The 22,999-nt window shown below is 37.4% G+C and overlaps 2 protein-coding genes across 6 annotated transcripts in view; one reads left to right on the top strand and one right to left on the bottom strand.

Moving 5' to 3' along the window:
• The first annotated feature begins 681 nt into the window (after positions 1-681).
• On the top strand, positions 682-21,988 carry RNF146 (ring finger protein 146). Of its 5 annotated transcripts, none has more exons than XM_060167326.1 (4): positions 684-782; positions 9,067-9,174; positions 16,763-16,838; positions 20,237-21,988. In XM_060167326.1, the coding sequence occupies exon 4, from the start codon at positions 20,238-20,240 to the stop codon at positions 21,315-21,317; it is 1,080 nt and encodes a 359-aa protein (XP_060023309.1). In that variant the 5' UTR covers positions 684-782; positions 9,067-9,174; positions 16,763-16,838; position 20,237; the 3' UTR covers positions 21,318-21,988. The 5 variants fall into 5 exon arrangements, with proteins under 5 accessions (XP_060023307.1, XP_060023309.1, XP_060023305.1 ...); XM_060167327.1 differs by lacking the exon at positions 684-782 and adding an exon at positions 790-954; XM_060167324.1 differs by lacking the exon at positions 16,763-16,838 and having other exon boundaries at positions 682-782; positions 9,072-9,174.
• The window catches only part of ECHDC1 (ethylmalonyl-CoA decarboxylase 1), a 58,228-nt gene continuing 44,259 nt past the window's right edge, over positions 9,031-22,999 (bottom strand). Inside the window, exon 6 of the mRNA XM_060167333.1 lies at positions 9,031-9,161. The gene's annotated coding sequence lies outside the window, so the exon portion shown is untranslated. The remainder of the gene's footprint in view (positions 9,162-22,999) is intronic.

Raw genomic sequence — 22,999 nt, 5'->3', positions numbered from 1 at the left:
GCTCTTCCACCTTTTTCATTTTACTACAAATTAAGAAAATACAATCAGTTCCAAAAAAAGATGATGTATATGCTAAATTGAAATGGAGGGTACTGCCAGGAATCTGATGTTTGAAACCAAACATGTGCAATAAAATAAAGCCATTTCTTTAGTTTTAGATTCTTATGCTGATTAATCTCTTCCTCCAGCTTCCTGCGCCCTGGTCTAAGAAAAATGAGCCCAAAGGAAAGTAAGATTTTTTTTCCTATTAAATTGCTCAGTGGTTCAAAATATGAATAAATTGGAACTTCCTTTTTTTTTGAAAGAGAACAAGTAGTTTTGCCAAGGACTCTTCACCCCCAAATCCAGCTAGGCGCCCAAAGGGCTTCTCCTGGATCTCGAAGCTGGGTTTCTGAGCAGCACCACCTGCTGGTTCTACACGTGTCTTACTTCCTCGGCCCCAAATCTCTCTCTGGTGGACTTGCATTGTTTCAGAATTCTTCGGCACCTAATTACAAGTAAAGCAAAATATAAAGCAGTTAGAAGCGGCGAAACTGCAGCTCCCCAAAGATAGGAGAAGGTAGGCAACCTGCGGCGTGCGTCAGGAACGGGGCGTGGGGAACTAGGGCGGAGCTGGGCTTGAGCGGGCTCACGGGTGCGCGGCGCTGCTTCCGCATCGCGCGGCCCCGCCCCCCGCGACGCTACCGGCGGTCACGTGACGGCCGCGCTCGTGTCCGCGGCCGCTGCGGGCCCCGAGGCCGAAGAGAAAAGACTGCGAGGCGACCGCGGCTGTGGCCACAGAGGTGCGAGTAAGGGCGAAGCCCACTTGAGGGGAAGGGTGAAAGTTAGCCGCTCCGGGATCCTAACTTGGGGAGAGAAGTGATGGCCCGCGGTGTCACCTCCAACGGCGACACACTCTGGGTCGGCCCTGCGCTCCAGGCCTGAGAGGGGCGGCGGCGGCGGGGTCAGGGGCCGGTACGTAGGTGGACGCCCTTGGGCCGGGGGGACCGCGGCTGTTGCGCCGAGCCGGGGTGGGACAGCTCAGCCCTTTCCATCGCTCCCAGCTTGGCTGCTGTCACAGGCAAGAAGACGGTGACGGGCTCTGCGTTGCCTGGGGCCGCCGCAGCCCCTGCCCTGGGCGACAGCCTGGAGCTGGTCACGGTCCGGGTGCGAGAGGCGGAGCAGCGGCCATTACTGCGCAGCCTCTTCCGCCGGGGTCCTCGTCGCTGCCTTTGGTGGCAGCCAGGTCCCTCTCCTTTCCCCTCATCGGTGGTGTCAGGCCTCTACACGGGGACTTTGGGCCTCAAGATTTAGGGGCGGCAATGGTTTGAGGGGTATCCTACTCCCAATTTCCCGTGCGGAGGCTTCTACCCGGGCCTTGGGTCAGGGCGTAGAGTTACTGCATTTTGTCTTTTTCCGGAGTGTCTTTGGCTTCTTTCTCTTCCCTCTTTCCCTCCTCCTCCGGTTCAGTTTCTGGGTATTGCCTAATACGACGAGCAGTCCCTCGCCTTGCTCTCGTTAAGCCCAGCGCTGTTATTAAAGCATCAGAATCATTAAGAGATTTCTCAATACCCGTTGAGCCTCCAAAAACCTCGGTGCATCTTAACAGCGGAGGCTGTTGCTTTGTTCTTCTGGTTGCTGGGTGCGGAATTCTCTCCCTACCCCCCATCCCGACTGAAAGAGTACGGGTCTTATATTGTTGCCGCTGTTTTATTTTCCGTGGGCATCTAGAGAAAGGCTGAAAAATTGTTTTGAGTTTACACACACTTCTGGCAACTAGATTTTTTCCGCTTGATATCGCTTTTAATATGTTTTTCTTTTTCCTAAGTGCCATTTTAGTGAGCACTTATTTCTCAAGTTTCTAAAGTACGTACATTTTGTTTGTTAAGTAATATTTTGTTTATTAAGTAATATTAAAACTGTGGAATTGAGAGAAGAAAGCCAAGAAATGATAGAAAAACGCGTTGTCTTTGGATGATTGACATTTCAGGTACCCCTCCCATGTGTGTACTTTTAAAATAGAATTTGAAAGTATGACATTGGCGTTAAAAGCAGTATATACTTACGGAAACTGGAAGACTTAAAACTGTTTTTGTTTTTTTAATAAGTGAATCTATATTTAGACCTTTAAAAGACGTGGCATATAAGACCCAGGAGGAAAATGACCTGCACAAATAACAGGATTTATGATGTTGGCTTTGCTGTTTTTGTGACCAGCAAATACTGTTCGTGTTGAATGTCTGGGAGTGCTCTAAAAATCATGAAAATACGTCAAGTAATCCAATTTTAAAGAGCAAACCGGAAAAGTGAAAAACCACTTTAGAAATAGATTTTGCATGTTTGTTTTAGCTTGTACATCTTAAATTGGAGCATTTTGTTAAGCCGAATCTTTGATTTAGAATTTATGTTTCAAGTGGGCCAGTGTAAATTGTGGGCAAAATGAAAATAATGGCAAACATTTGTAGGATTTTGTTATTTACTCGGTTGTTAAAAACTTGGTAGAATTATAATCATCAGGAAAACTGTTTTTCCAAATAGCTGATCATGAGACAAGAGGAAGAAAAAAAGAATTTTTTTTTTTTTTTGTAGGAGACATGTGTCAACTGGTAAAGTATTTTGTTTTTGAGTTGTCGCAAGGATAGGGCAGATTTGTTTTTTTTTAAAAGGATCTAAAAATGATTTCTTGACTTAGTAGAAGAAAAATATAGTATTAAATTTTTTCTTTTCACAATATTGATCTGCATAGAGAATATTATCCCATGTATTAGCAATTTACTAGCATAAAACACCTGACACACTGTCAGTTGGGTATTTGAATGCTTTTTTTCCCCCAGTGTTAGTAACAGAAGGTGAACCTTTTCCATCCTCTTGCCTGGTTTTTGATTGTGCCCAAGGAACCTGATTTTGTGCGACCAGCTGGATTAGAAACAGTCTTTGTGGGTATGGAATCCATCTTATTTACATTCTGCTACGACCACCTGTGCTATTTATGGACTGTTGAGTGTTCATGGCTTATTACCCTTTGAGTTAGTTAAAACAAAACCCGTTGTTAAATCGTATTAATTAAAGTATTTAGAATTATGGAAGTGTAGAGTAGGGTGAAATAACAAAGACATGGGAGTTGTGACTTGACCAAGGTCACACAGATAATTAGCAGCAGAGCTTTTCTTATTTACAAAATGGTTGCAGGCTATGCAACTTCTGGTTTATGTGATTAAAAGACAGTACTTGTTCACATTCACATTTAATGTTTTGTTAAAATAAAATGCAAAGCCCACCTTTTTGGGTGGAAAATATAAAGATTTAATTCTTGGGTATGAAGATTGTGAAGGCCGGAGGTTGTCATACAGTAATGTTTTTTATGGGAAGTGTTAAACGCAGTGGTGGAAATAATTCTTTAACATAGAGTACTGTAAAATATTGGACCCCATTTAGTTGAAATGAGTTTTGACCGAAGACTTTTGTCTCCCAGTATGACGTGTGCTTTCAGTAAGCTGAGTTTTAGCAGGAGATGAGAAGGAAAGCTAAAAATGGAAACATTAGGGCATTTAGTTACATCTCTCAATTTGGGACTCTTTCTTAAGAAATATTAAGATGTATCTGCTGAATTACACCCGATCTCTCTCTCTCTGTTCCTTCTTTTACTGGTCCTTGCTTTTTGTTCTTTTTTCTTTTTTGACTTTGTATACCAAAAGTTGTAAGATTTGTAGTATTTTTCTTTTCTGTCACTGATACCTTTTATATAGAACATTTCCTGTTTTGTGTATTTTGCATAAAGAGTAAGAACTATTTTATTAAACATTAGCTGTTAGTATAATTGGAAAAATACAGGAGATCTTCAGATCTTTGTAATTTGATATTTTAACTGTTACATGCTTATCTTTTTCTTTGATGAGTTCTTTAAAAAAAGGTAATCATTTATTTGAATCTATAATCTAAAAAAAACCTTTTTTTTTTTGACTCCATGACTGACTTGAAAAGTAGACTTGAGATTAAGCCTGTTTTCAGAGAAAATAACAGTAGGTGCAAATAATAGGAGCATGAATTTGTTGAGTGGTCACAAATTATAAATAATACAATATTCATTTTCAGTTATACTTAATTGGTGGAATGGGTAGATGATTTAAATTAACTGATACTCTCTAATCTCTTTTATATATTTTTAAATTCAGTCTGCCACTTTTTTTCTTTAGAATTGTTAAGGGGCAGAAATATCTCATTTAGTTCCATATGTTTTCTCTTTCTATGTTACCCTCCTAATGGTTCATTTCTGTATAAGTTTGCACCTTAAGAAGGAACCTTAACCCATTAGCTAATTGGTATTTGCATGTCAAAATATTGTGGCAAATTTTACTGTAATAATTCATAAATTGTGTTGACTTTGGTCATAATTTACAAATCATTCATTGCAGAAGGAATTATGTATGTTTACCAAATTAATTCTGGCCTGTAGTTAGAATTATACTATTCTTTTATCTTTAGTTGAAAGTAAAAGCCTCCCCCTCCTTCCATTAAAGAAAAAATATTCGGTTTCAAATGTAGAAGTTTTCTGAGGGCTACTTTACATGACTGTTCTGAATATTACTGATACATGCCATACCCTATGTTGTGCCCAATTGGCATTGTAATTCTCAGAGGCTAGAGTTGATGGATCTATTTGGTAGAATTGAGACTAGCTAAACCAGTCAGTTTTGATCACAGCAAAATATGCAATTTTCTTTTTCATCTGTGCCAGCAAAGGTGTGAGTAAAGTAACATGGAGTTCATTTTCTTTATTCAACAATTCTTGTAGTAAATTGCCAGTTTTGTGTTGGAAAAAACCTGTTGGTATGCAAGACATTCTAAACCTGCATTGCCAGTAGCCACTAGCCACATGGAGCTATTGAGCAAACTGTGTGGCTAGTCTGAATTGAGTTGTGCTATAAGTAAAATACACACTAGATTTCAAAGAGTGTACACACACACACGTGAGTGTAAAATATCACATTAATAATTAATTTATATTAAATACCAGTGGAAATGGTAATGTTTAGAATATATTGGGTTAAATAAAATATATTCTTTAAATTAAATCTACCTGTTTTCTTATTATTATTGTTAATGTGGCTAATAGAAAATGTGAAATTACATATGTGGCTTGCATCATCTTTCTATTAGACAATGCTATTCTAGACCTTTTCTTTGAGATACAGCACATTGAGGAAAATATTTTTTTTAAGATATACTTGAGCTTGAATCTCATCTCCCAGTATTGATAGTTTCGTGATTTGGGGTTAAATCCTTGTGGGCTTGGGTTTCCTCATTTATAAAATTTCTCACAGAGTCATTTTGAGAATTCAATGATATAATGGGGCTACTAGTGCTTCCTGAACTTTAATATGCATATGAAATACCTGAGATCTGATTCTCTTGGTAGGGAGTGGGGCTTCAGATATTTTGTTTGTAAGGAACTCCCAGGTAATGCTGATGTTGCTAGTTGGGGACCACAGTTGTCATAGCTAGGATCTAGATGACTACATAGGGTTTAGTTCATTTTCCTCCCCTCAACCATTATCCATTTAGAGTCAGCTTTGAAATTTAGCCGTGGGATACAGGAATTGGAAAAGTCCCCATAGCTTGCAAGATTTACTAAAATTGGTTTTATTCCTAGATTTTTATCTGCATTCTGTAGAATTCATTGCCAGCAAATAAAGCTGGATAAATGATGTACTTGTCAAAAGATATAAAGATGGCATGAATTTTATATTTGTAAATGTAGTAACTCCCTCTGTTAGATTTTAAGTTGTTTAAAGAAAGGATTAGAGCTTAGATATCTTTATGTCTTTTGTGGTTGGGTGCCTATTCACAATTAGAATGCAAATGTTGTGTTATGTTAGTAAATAAATTTAGTTTTTCATTCATCCAAGAAATACCAGTTCAAGTTGTCAACAACTGATTGGCAGTTTACTGGCCGCTTAGAGATATAAATTGTCCTTGTCTTCAGGGGGCTCATGGTTTACTAGAAGAGTCAGAAGCGAACAGATGATTGCAGTGCATATGATAAATTCAGTAATAGAAGAATTACAAAATAGAGGGGAGGGAACAGTTTTTTGGAGGTAGTCAGAGAAAGGTAGTAGCATTCTTTTTAGCCTTAAAAGAGGGAGACTATACCAGGCAGGAGGAAATACAGAACTACAAAGGGAAGTTTGGAGAACTGAGTAATTAGGTGTAAGTAGAGTATTAATTTGTGAGAGAGAGATAAGACTAGAGAGTTATTTAGGTTTCAGGTCTTTAAGACTTTTGAATATTGTTCTAAGGAGCTTTACCTTTGTTGTATAGGCTGGAGAGCCCATATAGGGCTTCGTGTATAGAAGGCTTCATTTTTCTTTTTAAGTCTATCACACTCAGAGACTTGGTGAATAAATTTAAGGGGTGATACTGAAGCAAGATAATCAGGCTGAACAGTAGTCCAGGAGAGAGAGGATAAAATTCTAAACTAGGGGATTAGCAATGGCAAGAGAATGGAGGATAGATTCCAAAGGTGTTAGGGATGAAAGTTGACAGAATTTGGTGTGATGTGTTAGGAGGGGAATGAGAAAAAGAATTTTGTTTTTCTCTGTCAGCACTCATTGGTTAAGGCATGGAAGCTAAGATGTCACATTGTTAGATATATGCAGAGATGGGGGTGTGTAGAGTATGTGTAGATGAGAGACAGAGATATGAGAGAACCAAGCATTCTCTTAAGAAGTTAAAATGGTTGGGCTCCAGATTGGGCAGGAAAGGAAATGAGATCAGGTATTGGAGAAAGGAAAGGAGGTGGTCAAGAGACTGGAGGGCCCCTTGAAATTAAAGAGTGGGTGTGGGAATGAATAAGTGAGCTGAAAGGACCGGAGCTTGTGATCTGAGAGTGAGATTAAGATTTTATAGAGGCAGTAGTTTTAGGAGGCATCTAGTTCCAAATGTGCCATCATATTTTTTGGGGGGGAGGGGGGTGATGAAGTTCACTGAATTTAGGATTTTAGGAATTGAAAAACAAGGACAGTGTTTCTCAAATTGTATTCGATGGACTACCTGCATCAGCATCACTTGAGGTGAGATTCCTGGGCTGAAACCCATCTCTACTGGCCTACAGTATCTCAGGTTAGAGCCTGAGAATGTGTATTTCTAACAAGCCACCTCTGTGGGGCAAGTTCAGGAACCTCTGAGTTAGGTGTTGAGTGGTTTATTCTCAAGGATATTTAAATAGGTTCATAATGAGATGTCAGGAGATAAGATGAATAGGATGACCAGTAGTGAGTAGATTAAGTCAGTACCTTAAGGGTTAAGAGAGAACAGCTATAGGGGATTATAGCCAATGGTTGGAGACTTCAAAGAATAAGTGGGGTTTTTTGGTTTGTTTTTAAGAGTAATGATGTTAGAATAGTAGAGTGTTTCCTGCTGTCCTGTGTGTGAAACTGGACAGTTTCTATTTTGAGTAGGCTACAGGAGGGAAGTGAATGATGGAGGGTAAAGTGAAAGCGCTGTGGAGGAAAGTCAGGACAGTGGAGTCCTTATCATGTAAAGACTAAGTTCTAAAGTCAGAGTAAAACAAAAAGTCATGTTGTTTAGAAACCCTTTCTAGTCAGTTACTTTTGAAAGTTCTCCAGTTTTGAAACAGATTGCATACTGTTTGGTCTGTTAAACATTTGGTGAGATACGCTGGCTTGTATTTAAAGGCCATATATCGTCTTAAATACTAAAATTACAAATTTTTTAGGGAGATGGATTCCCACATTGTGCGGCACATGGAACTGAAAGAGTATTTGTCTCTCCTGTCTTGTGGTCACTGTGAAGCCCGTCATCTCTTTAGTCATCATGTATGCTTGATTCTAATTTCTGTGTGGTAAAATGAGCCTCCCACAGTGGGCATGATGAAGTGGAAGGAGGAAATACTAAATGGGAAGAAAGAGGATTAATGGCTGAGATGATGCTTTAGTTGGTGACTCTGGACTTCCTGGACAACAGGCATCTTGAGAGAAGGTTGGCTTAAACTTGGACATACATATAAATACCAGGAGGTCCTAGTTAATGTGATGATGACCTTGCCTTCCCATACATTACCTTCTTGTAGGAAGGCAGTGGCTATGGAATACATTCCATGTGGGCTACTTTGTCTATAAAGAACTTGTTTCACTTAAATTTTTTTTCTTGTGGTGAAATATATCAGTTGGCCATAGATGGGTTTATTTCTGGACTCTCTCTTCTGTTGGTATCTTTGTCTGTCCTTATGCCAGTACCACCCTGTCTTGATTACTATAGCTTTGTAGTAAGTTTTGAAATCGAGAAGCTTGAACTCACCAACTTTGTTCTTTTTCAAGATTATTTTTGGCTATTTGGGGCCCCTCACAATTCCATATGAATTTGAGGATTTGTTTCTTCATTTCTGAAAAAAAGGCTCTTGGAATTTTGATAAGAATTATGTTTAATCTGTAGATCACTTTGGATAGTTTTGTCATCTTCATAGTCTTCCAATCCATGAACACCAGTTGTCTTTCCATTATTTAACTCTTCTTTAATTTCTTTCAGCAGTGCTTTGTAGTTTTCAATGTACAAGTCTTTCACCTCCTTGGTTAAGTTGATTTCTAGGTATTTCATTCTTTTAGATGCTATTATAAATGGAATTGCTTTCTTGATTTCCTGTTTGAATTGTTGACTGCTAGATACAGAACTGACTTTTTCGTGCATTGAACTTATAATAAACTGCAATTTTGCTGAATTTGTTTATTAGCTTTAGTAGCTTTCTTGGGGATTCTCCAGAATTTTCTATATAGAGAATAGAGAAAATTTTACTGTCTCTGCAAATAGTTAATGGTTTTACTTCTTCCTTACCAATTTGTATGCTTTTCATATCTTTTTCTGGTCTAATTGCTCTGGCTAGAACTTCCAGTAAAGTGTTGAATAGCAGTGGAGAAAGCAGGCATCCTTGTCTTGAAATTTTTCCACTTTTGAGATAAAATTTGCCAGTGAATTTTGTTAAATGAAGAATCATACATAATTGACTGAAATTAATTTTTAATGTTGTTGATCTTAGTCTGTAGAGAAGTTGATGTTGAAATTTTTCTTTTGCAGCACAGGATGATCCAGCAATGGAGGAGAAAATACTGCAAACTGGCTGATTGCTCGTGAAGAAGATGTTTTATTTTTGTGACAGTCATCTGTGGGATCTGTAGTAGAAATGTAAGTATGGCATCATGTTTGTTCCAAAGCTGCAGTAAATTAAGTGGACTGGTATAAAATGTAATAAATCAAGTACCTGTCATAGTTAGTTTTAATTATACAAAATGAGCATTTTATATAACGTTTAGATCTTTGAGTTGACAATTTTATTCACATTAAATTATTATTAATGTAGATTTCCAAAAAAAAAATCTCTTCATAGGGAAAAAATCTCTATTAAAAAGTGGAACTGAAGACAGAGAAATTTGCTCATAGAAGGCTAAAAAAAAACTGGAAAGATCTCCAGGTCTTCTAGGTTCTACTTTTTCTTTACATAGTAATTTACTTAAATAACCAAGCTAAGGAGATAATATCAGGCTTTATAAATAAGAAAGACTTATGGGTTATAAAATACTAGTTATTAAAAACATGTTTCAGTAAAATAAATAGGTTTTTTTAATTAATTGGTTCTTTTAACAAGTTAGTACATGCATTTTAATTCCTATTGGAGTCACTGTAGTCCCCAGTTTTACCAGTTCTGTTTTCCTATCAGTTTCTCTTTGTGAAGTATGCTTTAAAATGTTACTACTACCTTGATCTTGCCCATATTGAACTTCATTCTGTTATTGATGAAACTTTTTCACACAATGAACATCATATTTCTGTCTTCCAAGTTGATATGAAAAATATCCAACTTGAGTCATTCATGAAAAATGCAGTGAACACTTTACTTTTACAGTTTTGGTGATAACAGTGTTTAATATACTTGACCAGAGAGTGACCCTTGTAGATACTATTTCATATGTTCTCCCAGTTTGACATATAACTATTGTTATCTACTTTTCCAATATGTTGCTTTGATTATATATTCCTATTAAAAGTATGACCATATCATTCTTAGTCAATGTTGAGAATTTGATAAAAGACAGTTGAAACCGGTAAGCATTTTTTTTAAAATTGGGACAAATATATTTTTTATTTAACCCTGTTCATGTATTGTCTATCTATATACATATGTATATTTTTTAATCCTGTAGGTCAGATAGTCTGACCATCAGACTATCATGGCCATCAAGGAACTAGACTGTGGTGTAGTCAGTAAGACACATATGTAATTAATAATTATATAGTGGAAGAAATACTGTATTGAGGCAACAATAAAATGCTTTCAGAACTGAGAGGATTTATTCCATCTGAAGGGTTCAGAGTGAACAGGGAACTTTTGGTTTGGTCTTAAAGAATGAATAGAATTTTAACAATCTGAGAAAACTAGGAATTATTTTTTAAGCCAAGGGAATGGGGAAGGGCACAGCTGCCTAAATATCAAGGTATCTTAGGGGAGTCGGGGAGCAGTCCTGTGTGTGTAGGTGGAGTGGGAAATAGAGACTTCACAGGGAATGAGTGTTTATTTAGTGCCTACTTATTGCCAGGTGCTTACTGGGTATTTTACTTGGATTACTGAATTCAGTCACAAGATGGTAGTAGCCTTATTTACTGATGAAGAAACAGAGATGAAGTCATTTTCCCTGGGTCAGTGTTTACCAAATATCTCTGAGAATAATCTACTAGGGCACTTGTTGAAAACTGAGTTTTAGACTCTAACCCAGATGTGTCCAGATTTCCAGGAGAGAGCACACCAGCTAATTCTTATCTTTAGAGAAGTTTGGGAAACACTGTTCTAGGTCAACAGTAAGAATAAATGATAGATTTTAACTAAGTCTGTTATACTCTGAAGGCTATGTCAGTATAATTGAAAGCCAGTGTTTAGGAATTTCTGTGGGATTATGTAGGCAATAGAAAACTATTGAAGATTGAGTGGGGGGGAGACTAATTAGACATAATTGAACTGAGGAAAGATGAAGAAGAAAGGACTGAGGTCAGGAAGGCCACTTGGGAGGTCAGTATTTTGTACAAGAGTGTGTCCAAGAGGCCAGAATTAAGGTCACAGCTTTAAAGGGAACACATTCTAAAGAAGTTTCTGTTGCAGAAAAGCAAAGTGGCCAAGGAATAGGGGAGCACTGAGGATGACTCCCAAGTTTTATCCAAGATAGAGACCAAAGGAAGAGGGTGTAGGTTTAGGGGAGCAGATAATTTTGGTTTTATTAATGTTTGGTTTCAGGTGACTGGAGATACTGAGGTAGACTTTTTGAATACAGAATTGGAAATACAGATTTTAGGTATCTAGAACAGTTCTGGATATTAGATTTGGGGACTCATGGGGGTTTATATATATATACTATATATCTACTGAGTATTCCAAACTAATACATATATATAAGTTTGGAATATTCAGTAGATTGTCTAGGCATGGAATGTAGTATGAAAATTTGGTCACCCACAGAGCCCCTGTGAGGAATACTGGTATTTAAGGGAAGCTAAAGAAGGTAGAAAAAAAATGATAACAGAATGGAGAATTAGGAGAGAGTACCATCATGGAAATGAATAATATAAATTTTTAGAAAAAGAGTCGATGGTTAATAATATCATTTAGTTCAATGGGATCGAATAGATCAGACTGAAAGAGGTCATTAGACTTAGCATATTAGTTGATTTTGAAATTTAGGGATGGAGAATATTAATCGAAATCTTGGAGGAATTGGGATGGTTTAGCTTTGAAAACTAGCAGTGCCCCATCCTGAGCCAAGAGGAATGATGATAAGGTAGAGTGAAGATAAAAATAAATTTTGAGGAGTCATTCATACCTAATTTCTTAATAAGGGAGTCCAGAATATCTCTTTACTAAGAGGTTGGAGGAGTTTTGTAATAGTCTTTGTGGGAATAGGGAAAGAAAGATGTCTTAGCTGAGTAAAAAGTAATTGATAGCAGGCTTGATGGATTCTGGGAAGCAAAATAGCTAATCAGTGTATGGTGCTCACAATTTTTGCACCATATATTTCACTACAAATATGGAAATTTTCATGAGTTGAAGAGTAACTTTTATAAGTTCTCTCCTTGCTTGACCCTTCTTTTTTGCAAATGTCTCCCCTTGTGGCTTTCGAGGTGGCAGTCTTACTTTATTCCCCATTCCTCTCTGACCATTCCTCCCATCCTTTGCCTCACTTATAAATGTTGGAGTAATCCAAGATTCTATCGCTGGCCCTTTTGTGTGCTCTCTCTAACAGGTTTAATTTGGGCATTTGTACATTTTCATGTCCCAAGAACCATGTATGTGTTGGTGACTCATGAGACTTCTTTCTGCTTAGATTTCTTCAGAGCACCTATCTAGTAAACTCAACTGTCATCTACCTGTCTTCATCTGAAGACTTTATAAATATCTCAAAGTCATTATGTCAGAACTCGCCTCAAGTTCCGAATCTTGATGAATGATGCCATCATCCATCAGTAACTAAATGCTTTCATTTCTGTTTCCTTAGTATTTCTTATATTCTATTGTTGGAACCTTACATCTGTCCCCCCCCCCCCCGCCAATTATCTTATACCTGGATTACTCAAATTTTAGTTTCCTTTTAGCCCCATGACACCAAGTCTTCCTCCAAACTCCTGTCCAAATGGTCTTGATAAACTACTAAACTGTAACTTCCTAACATAAAACCTTTCAATGAATTCCTGTTGCCTCCTTAAGGGTTCATATATGGACCAGCTTCATAGAGATCCTTGAACTCCTTGATGTTATATGTAAGATTTCCTTAATAAGACTGTGACCTAAAAATGTTTAAGAACCATGTGTATTTAAAATAAGTGTTTAAACTTACTAAGATAGCGTAATGTACAAGGTCTTTGCAATACTTCCTGCATAGTACATTTCATCCATTCAAAATGTATCTTTCCCCTCCCTGCTAGTTACTGGGGAGTACAAAGGAAGAAATGGTATCTGTTACACTTATCAGAAACCATTAGGTAATGTAGTGTTCTTCAACTTAACTTTGATGGCAGTTTGATTATCCATTTCTCTGCTAGCGCCATGAGCATGGTAGATGCTCAGACACTTTCTCTGTTCAAAACTGAAAAGGAGTAAGGAGAAATACGTGACAGTTCTTGCAGCAGGTGATAAAAATGTCATTCCTTTATCAGTCTGTGAAATTTCTTAGTAACTTCCTGAAGTCTTTCCTAAAATTATTGATGGTGGTTCTTATATTTGGATAGTCATGATTATTTTAGAGGCATTCTGTAACAGTTAAGGGTAAAGACTATGAAGTCAGATCACCTGGATTATGAAACCTAGATTTGAGGCTGGCTCCATCACTTAATGAACTTTGGGTATTTCTTCACCTGAACTTTCTGTACCTCAGTTTCCTCATCTGTAAAATAAGGAAAATAGTGGACCCATTTCATAGGGTGATAAGAGGATTAGATATAAAGTGCTTCGCAAAGTATCTGCCACATATTATGCAATCAGTAAATGTTAGTTGTTATATTTTAATGTAATGAGATATGCATCAGCAGACATCCAACAGAAATTAAACACCCACCAATTACAACACACTGTACAATAGGAAAAGTTAAGAATTTTGTCTTAAGGACTTAGGAATGGTCATTGTTAAAATTACAATTTTAATGTTATATTTTTAACTTGTATTAAACCTCAAACTCTTTATATTCCAGCAGAACTAAAGATTTGAGGAATTTTTTTCTTTTTTTTTTTCTTTTTTTTTTTTTGCGGTACGCAGGCCTCTCACTGTTGTGGCCTCTCCTGTTGCGGAGCACAGGTTCCGTATGCGCAGGCTCAGCGGCCATGGCTCACGGGCCCAGCCGCTCCGCGGCATGTGGGATCTTCCTGGACCGGGGCACGATCCCGTGTCCCCTGCATCGGCAGGCGGACTCTCAACCACTGCGCCACCAGGGAAGCCCTTGAGCAATTTTTTTTGTTTTAAAAAATAGTCAAAGTTTTGGGAAGGAAGATGACATTCTTTTTTGGTAGGTCTGCGCAAAAGATGTTGCAGTACCTTATTCTTTATTCCCTTTTTTATGTTTTTAATTGGATTCTGAGCCCAGAATTAAAAACCTGACTTTTAATATTTTGTAGTTTTTAATTGCTGGCAGAGATTTCTTCAATACTATGTAAGCTAAAGGTCTTTTTCATTTATAGTAATTTTACCTTTCTTTTGACTAATGAAATGTTTTTAAGAAGATTAAACAAAATCTGAATACTTGGAGATTTCCACTGAATCTGCCCATATCCCTCTATATTTGGTCTTGTTGAAGAGAGAAGCCTTACTAGCATTAATAGATGTTTATTTGTCTTCCGGAAATATTTTACATAGTTTAGACGAAGAATGGGATTTATGCTTAAAAGTCATATCACACTAAGAGTTCAGTTAGTAAGAAAGTCTTGGAAAATGAGTGAAAGAAACATTTACTATGTTCTTCAGCAGAGTTGGACTAACGTCATTCCAAATTTCTACATATTATTCTTAATTTAGTAACCAGGAAATAAATTCCCTTTTTCAAAATGATCTCTGAAGTTTCCTGAGACATTTACTAGTTAGGGAATACTACTCTTTGATTAGCATTCTCTTTATCAAATCCTTGCTCTACAAAAAGGAAAGGAAAAAAAGCATTTCTTACACACCAGTATGATCCTCTGAACATACTCAGTCTCCAGCCTATTTGAAGATCATTGAAACTATGCAAAGAAAAAAAATCTGTTTTGTAGAGTAGATTAAAATGGTAATGAAAATTACCTTGAAGTGTGTCTATAGATAGGCAGGCTAGTGGGTTGCTTTGTCTTTATCTTGTTAAATATCTTAATGGTATCTTGTCCACTGTGTGTGCCTCATCCAGAGCTATGTAAAAAGTATAAGTTCTCTCCGTTTCTTAGTTGGTGATAGACTAGGAGTGTACTTGGTGGGCTAAACAGAATCAGAATTTGATGTTTGCTATGGCAAACTGATAGTTTAAAGTGCTTTAGGTGAATGAAACTTTAACTATCTTGTGTCTGTCTGTTTTCTGATGAAGTTTATCCAATTCTACTTCATTCTAATGAGGGAACCAAAATACCTGCCCCAAAAGAATTGTTTTGCCTTTCTAAATAAGCATGTTGCTTTCACAGTTCATGTCTTCCCCTGGGATGGCTGTAATTGCTTTTTTTAGTTTGTTAATTATATGTTTACGTTTATTTGTGCATGCAAGAGTAAGAGTCATATAAAATATTGATCATGTTAAACAGGATGGAGAGTAATGTTTTTAGGTTGAAAACTTTCTTTTTGTAGATAACTGCATCTAATGGAAGATCGACTTTTGGGTTAATTTTACTTAAATACAACAGGGTTTGGGATTATGTATCTTTTAAAAGTATGGCATTCATCCAGGTTACACTGTTGGATATTTTATTTACATTTATTTACATTTATCTACATTTACATATAGACATTTTCTTTTTAAAATTTTAAATTTATTGGCCTGTCCTTTGCCCAGAGGGTACCTAGATAGTTTAGGATATGGACTTATTGTATATGAGATGTTGCTATTGTTTTTTCAAAGTACTGATGAGCATTAGCCCATTTCAACATTTTGTCTTCCGAATAGAATCAAACATCTGTCTTACTCAGTTAAATTACTTGTGGATGAAGGGCGTCCTTATTTTCTTTTTCTTACTTGGGCTTCAAATAAATATGGAGATTTAAAAAAAGATTTTCAAGAATTTCATTGACAACTGATTTCTTTAACTTAAATTGAAAGGGATGAAAGAATATATGTACTAATTGTTCACCCTTTCTACAGCTGATTTTAGTTCTTTTTGTTACGAAAATGTTTAAAGTTATCCTGAGATTTAAATGTAGCGATAGGACCTGATGAATTAAAACTAGGTAGCCAGTGCCTTACAACTGTTTTCAGAGTTCTTTTCCTGAGCACGGCCTATATATAGCTTTTGCCAACAAACAGAAAAGTGAGAAGCTAAATTCAGTTAGCAAGTATTTATTAGGTACTGTGTGATGAGCATGTATTAGATATCTTAGAAAAGGGAATTTTGAGTCAAAACATGAATTTTTCCTGTTTTACTGATGAGAAAACTGAAGTCCCAGAAGCATGGTGTGTGAGATATTTTTTCTTTTAAATCTCTTAAAGGTACATTGGGCACTGAGTGTAGTATTTGGCCAAATTGAAAGTAGTGTACATAAACTGTTACCACAGTGTAAGACTACCTGGGGCAGACAAAAGTATTCTGAATCGTTTGCTAAATGACAAATGAAATATGTGGTATTCTGTCTCTTGCCATTTTGGAAAGTAGTTAGATTTTGTATTCAAGCAATACATATGAGTTTTTGAGAGCCTAACAAAGTATTCTGTGTACAGCCAGTTCATTTTAGGGGAAATAGGTGGGGGATATTAATTGACCGGTTGAGAAGCATGTGCTTTCACTTATAACTCAGATTGTTAAATTACAAAATCTTTGAAGGCATAAGTGTATCTCAGAATACTCTGAAGCTCCTGTAGTGCCTAATAACACATATTAAGAGGTCATATTTGGTTGACTTAGAATTTACCATAGGTTAGGAAAAAGTTGTATTTTACTAGGTTCTGTAACTTAGAATTTCTGGTAAAGGAGTTGATTGCAAGTGAAATTAAAGGTTGAAAAAAAGATTGGAAATTAAGCATTTCATGGAGATCAGTTCTTTCCCTTGAGACTGTGTGTTGCTTCCTTTTCTAGATAAGTGCAGTCTTTTCAAAAACTTACTATCATTTTGAACCTTGCCTGTTGAGGAACCAAGGACACAGAAAAAGCACTAAGAGAATGTATTTTTGTTTGATTAGATGTACTGTGATGAAAGCCTAAGAGATAAGTGTAAACATTTTTACTGACTATACCTTTTGTAACCATTGAACCTGTTTTTGAGAACTTGATCTTGGGAAAAAAGCAAATATCCTTATGGTGATTAAATTCTAAATATTCCGTATTTAAAATGGTAGAACCACTCACTTTAAGCAGAGATTAAAGTGGAGAGAGAGATTGCCACTCACTTTAAGCAGCAGTTAATTAAGGGTTGCTAGTCTCTGTAAGGTCTTCACCTCCATTTCTCAGTCTTTCACTTATCACTCATATACACCCTCTTATCATTTTCTCCCCCTTTAAAATATCTGTGGTTTCCTATTACTATGGGATTAAACCAAATCAGATGTTTCTTTAGCAGGGCACAATAAGGTTTTCAGGTTGGGCATCTGGTTACCTTTTCAGCTTAATTTCCTGCTGCTCCATTGCTTATGACTCAGTGCTTTGCACATGTCTCTGCCTTGAATCTCCTCCACTCCCCAGCTTCCTGCACCCCAAATTTTCTAACCTATGTCTATCCTCTCATCTCTCTTATCATTGTTACTTTTAATAAGTATCCTAACACATTTCAGTTATTGCAGGAATCAGGTCACATTGTGAATATCTGCTTGTTTGCATGTACGTTTCTATTTAACAGAGTAGGTATGTGTCTTATTCATCTTTAGATCCATCAATACTCAGAATTGTATACGGACCATCGTAGTAGTTTAATAAATGTTTATCTGAATCAGTAAGGTGGAAGTTCCAAATTTTATACCAGTGTTTAAGCTTTATACATCCAGTTTGACAAATCTTTTTTATTTTTTAATTTTTAAAAATTTTTATTGGAGTATAGTTGATTTACAGTGTTGTGTTAGTTTCAGGTGCATAACAAAGTGAATCAGTTATACATACACATATATCCACGATTTTTTTTTTTTAGATTTTTTTCTCATATAGGCCCGTACAGAGCATTGAGTGGAGTTCCCTGTGCTCTACAGCAGATTCCTGTTAGTTACCTATTTTATATATAGTAGTGTGTATATGTCAGTCCCAATCTCCCAATTTATCCCTCAAACTTATGGTACCTTATCCCCTGGTAACCATAAGTTTGTTTCTACATCTGTGACTCTACTTCTGTTTTGTAAATAAGTTCATTTGTACCCCTTTTTTTTTGGATTCCACCTGTAAGTGATATCATATGATATTTGTCTTTCTCTGTCTGACTTCACTCAGTATGACAACTCTAGGTCCATCCATTTTACCACAAATGGCATTATTTTGTTCTTTTTTATGGCTAATATTCCATTGTATATATGTACCATATCTTCTTTATACATTCCTCTGTTGATGGACACTTAGGTTGCTTCCATGTCCTGGCTGTTGTAAATAGTGCTGCAGTGAACATCAGGGTGCATGTATCTTTTTGAATTACGGTTTTCTCAGGGTATATGCCCAGTAGTGGGATTGCTGGGTCGTGTGGTAGTTGTATTTTTAGTTTTTTAAGGAACCTCCATACTGTTTTCCATAGTGGCTGCACCAGTTTACATTCCCACCAACAGTGTAGGAGGGTTCCCTTTTCTCCACACCCTTTCCAGCATTTATTGTTTGTAGATAGTTTGACAAATCTTTGTTTTTTTTTCCTCTCTCCTTCCTCTTCAGGGCAACTTCAGTATTCATGTCATTTTCTCCCATGGTCTTATATGATTGTAACATTTGTTGAGCTTTTTTTTTTTTTTTTTTTGGTGGGGTGGTTTCCCACCTAAGTTTCATGAATTCATGGAGGCTTTCTCAAGAGAGATATAAGATGGGTAGTAGTTTGTCCATGGGGGGGCATGAGAGGCAAGAAATGAAGAAATATTCCGTATAGAGAAAACCTATTATTGGAGGGAGTAGCCACTGTGGCTGGAAGCCTGATCAAGGGGAAGTTTGATGTGAGATGAGGCTGGCGTGGGAGCTGGCATCCAGACCATGCAGGGCATATAGATCCTGGTCTTTAACCTAAAATCAACCTTTTAAAAAGGGGTAAGGCTGGACCCATTAAAAGGCATATGCAGTAATTTAATAAATAGTGTTTGCTTGGTGACTAGGGAAGGGTAGAGGTGGATAGTAGATGGATTTAGGGGATATTTAGGAGATAAAATATAAAACTTGCTTATGTTGTGGTTGGGGAGGGGTTAGGAGAAGGACAGCTTCAAGGATGGGTTTCTGGCTTGAAAAGCAGATGAATAGAGGTGTCTCCAGAGGGGCATTTAGGGAGTGAGTAAATAAGGAGGAAGCAGATCATAAATTCAGTTTTTGTGCCTTCAAGACATCCAAGAAGAGATCTAAAATAGGCAATTAAAAGTATAGGTATATGGGGGCTTCCCTGGTGGCGCAGTGGTTGGGAGTCCGCCTGCCGATGCAGGGGACACAGGTTCGTACCCCGGTCCGGGAGGATCCCACATGCCGCGGAGCGGCTGGGCCCGTGGGCCGCTGAGCCTGCGCGTCCGGAGCCTGTGCTCCGCAGCGGGAGAGGCCACGGCAGTGAGAGGCCCGCGTACCGCAAAAAAAAAAAAAAAAAAAAAAAAAAAAAGTATAGGTATAGGGCTGAAAGGAGAGACCTGGGCTGGTGATTGTCAGCTTATGAGTCGGTAACAGTTGAAGCCATGAATATAGATGAGATTATCTTGAAAGAGTATAGCAAGAAGAGCATATATATGGTTTAGAAAGAGGCAGCAACAACAGAAAAGGCCATAAGAAGAGAGTGTTTCACAGAGGGGGAATGAAATGACTGGTTTAACCAGTGTTTTTAGATTATACAGCAGAGAAAGGGAATTTCTAGAATTTAAACTCTGGTATTGATTTCATATGGTCTCCTTGTCAAGTACCAAAAGTACATTAATACATGGCAATATTTGCAAAACTGCACCTAGTAGTATCCTAAAAGGCTACAAAATTTGTTACTTTCTGCAATTGTAACGTGAATTACTTTTAGCGATTTTCTGTTTCTCTACTTTCCAGACTGATTGTAAAAGTCTAGATGGGTTGTATTGATACATTTTAAAATCCTTGCATTTAGTTCTATCTTGTAAGTTCTGTGAATAAATAGAAATGGTGTATTTATTTGAAATCTATACTTTGGTTGTATGTTTTTATTCTTGGCTTAACATTTGTGTGCCTTATTGCCACCCACAAGTAAAAATTAATACAAATCAAAAAGATTTTTCTGTACAAGTTAGAGTTTTTTTCTCTACTTTCATTTTTGTATCCCCATTGTCTAGGATGTGGCTTGCATGTAACAGGTACTTAATGTTTTCTGAATTGTTGAATTAAGATATTGGAAGAGTTAAAACAAGATTTTAATACTATATGTATTTTCTCTCATTTTCTCAGGATGGCTGGCTGTGGTGAAATTGATCACTCAATAAATATGCTTCCTACGAACAGGAAAGCAAATGAGTCCTGTTCTAATACTGCACCTTCTCTAACTGTCCCTGAATGTGCCATTTGTCTGCAAACATGTGTTCACCCAGTCAGTCTGCCTTGCAAGCATGTTTTCTGCTATCTGTGTGTGAAGGGAGCGTCATGGCTTGGAAAGCGATGTGCCCTCTGTCGACAAGAAATTCCCGAGGATTTCCTTGATAAGCCAACCTTATTGTCACCAGAAGAACTCAAGGCAGCAAGTAGAGGAAATGGTGAATATGCATGGTATTATGAAGGAAGAAATGGGTGGTGGCAGTATGATGAGCGCACTAGTAGAGAGCTGGAAGATGCTTTTTCCAAAGGTAAAAAGAGCACCGAAATGTTAATTGCCGGGTTTCTGTATGTTGCTGATCTTGAAAATATGGTTCAATATAGGAGAAATGAACATGGACGTCGCAGGAAGATTAAGCGGGATATAATAGATATACCAAAGAAGGGAGTAGCCGGACTTAGGCTGGACTGTGATGCTAATACCGTAAACCTAGCAAGAGAGAGCTCTGCTGATGGAGCGGACAGTGTATCAGCACAGAGTGGAGCTTCTGTTCAGCCTCTAGTGTCTTCTTCTGTAAGGCCCCTGACGTCAGTAGATGGTCAGTTAACAAGCCCTGCAACACCATCCCCTGATGCAAGCACTTCTCTGGAAGACTCTTTTGCACATTTACAACTCGGTGGAGACAGCATAGCTGAAAGGAGTCATAGGGGGGAAGGAGAAGAAGATCATGAGTCACCATCTTCAGGCAGGGTACCAGCACCAGACACTTCCATTGAAGAAACCGAATCAGATGCCAGTAGTGATAGTGAGGATGGATCTGCGCTTGTTGCGCAACACTCCTTGACCCAACAGAGACTTTTGGTTCCTAATCCCAACCAGACAGTATCTGATCGATCTGATCTATCAGGAACTGATCGATCTGTGGCAGGGGGTGGAACAGTGGGTGTCAGTGTCAGATCCAGAAGGCCTGATGGACAGTGCACAGTAACTGAAGTTTAAGTAAAAAAGTTTTCAGATCCATGCTCAAGGTAAAAATGGTTATCTGTAAATTTCTGCCCACATAACATTATACTCATCCCTAGTAGTGCATTTTGGGAGTTGGGGTGGGAAGGGGTATGGTAAGGATAGACCTGTAATTAAAATGTCTAACATGTCTCTGTTGAGAAATTTATTTAATATAAGGAACTTGGGTGTTAATAGTTGAGAGCTGTTTAGTAGTAACCCAGTTTTCTTGAGGTCTGTTTATAGTTTTTTAAAATATCTTCAGTTCTTTTGGCCAGCGTGTATTATTTGTGCATTAACGATCCTCATCTGACTCTTGCATTGTCATATTTTTCTGCATGGAATGACATAAAACCATTACTAAAATTTGGCACCTATGAGATGTCTGGGATCAGTATGAACAAGCAGCTTAATTAATGTGAGCATAGATGTGAATTTGGGGGTTAAAAATAGATGAATAACAACTATTTAATAGTAAAGTTACTGAAATGGAAATGTAAAGAAAACAGCTTATAACTTATGTTTCAGAATCTTGTCTGTAACACACTTCATGGCGTTCCCATAGGCTTTGCAGTCTAGTCCTTGTAGTTTGAGGTGTCTTGATCCACATTTTTCTTTTTGATTACAGACTTTATAATTTAATAAATACTAGAGTTTATCAGAATTAATCTGTCTCTTGTTTGAGTCTGGAAGGGGATGGAAACATTTTGACATCTGTGGCCAAAAGGTCAGTAAAAAGGGGGTGATTTGAATTGGTGGTGTATTCAGCTTACATAGTCACCTGCTCAGAAAAGTTTGATTTCTTCATAGAGAATATTTAAACAGAGTCTACAGGGAATGTTCATGGAATAAATATGTATGGAAATAAACCTAAAGCCTGTGAGACTTAAAGGCCTTAAATAACTGATAGTAGAGACCGTGTATATATATATTAGATTTTCTTTGCCAGTATTCATTAATGGCTAACCCTAATCTGAATTAAATGGTAGGCTTATTTTTAAACAGCATTAGTAGACACAAAGTGATTCAACACAAAATGTTGTACAATCTGTATAGCAAGGTAGGAAGCATTGGGTTAACTTGGTAATCCAGAATTTGATTCTGAAGAAAAGTAACGTGAGCTTCTCTTCTGTATTTTCCTAAGTAAAACAGTAGGAACACAAAGCATACGCAAGTTGTCTTTAATATGATTTTTCAAAGGTGAATTGAATGTTACAGTAGCAAATATAAATTGTCATTTATTTTTTTACATATTTATTGGAGTATAATTGCTTTCAATGTTGTTAGTTTCTGCTGTACAACAAAGTGAATCAGCTATATGTATACATATATCCCCATATCCCCTCCCTCTTAAGCCTCCCTCCCACCCTCCCTATCCCACCCCTCTAGGTGGTCACAAAGCATTGAGCTGATCTCCCTGTGCTATGCAGCAGCTTCCCACTAGCTGTCTATTTTACATTTGGTAGTGTATATATGTCAGTGCTACTCTCTCACTTCGTCCCAGCTTCCCCTTCCCCCACTGCATCCTCAAGTCCATTCTCTACATCTGCGTCTTTATACCTGCCCTGTCCCTAGGTTCGTCAGAACCATTTTTTTTTTTTGTAGATTACATGTATATGTGTTAGCATACATATACAAATGTGTTAGTATTTGCTTTTTCTCTTTCTGACTTACTTCAC

This window comes from Lagenorhynchus albirostris, chromosome 12 (assembly GCF_949774975.1).
Source record: "Lagenorhynchus albirostris chromosome 12, mLagAlb1.1, whole genome shotgun sequence".
NCBI lineage: Eukaryota > Metazoa > Chordata > Mammalia > Artiodactyla > Delphinidae > Lagenorhynchus > Lagenorhynchus albirostris.
The sequence above is the reverse complement of the archived record's forward strand: the minus strand, read 5'-3'. Positions and strand labels throughout refer to the sequence as shown.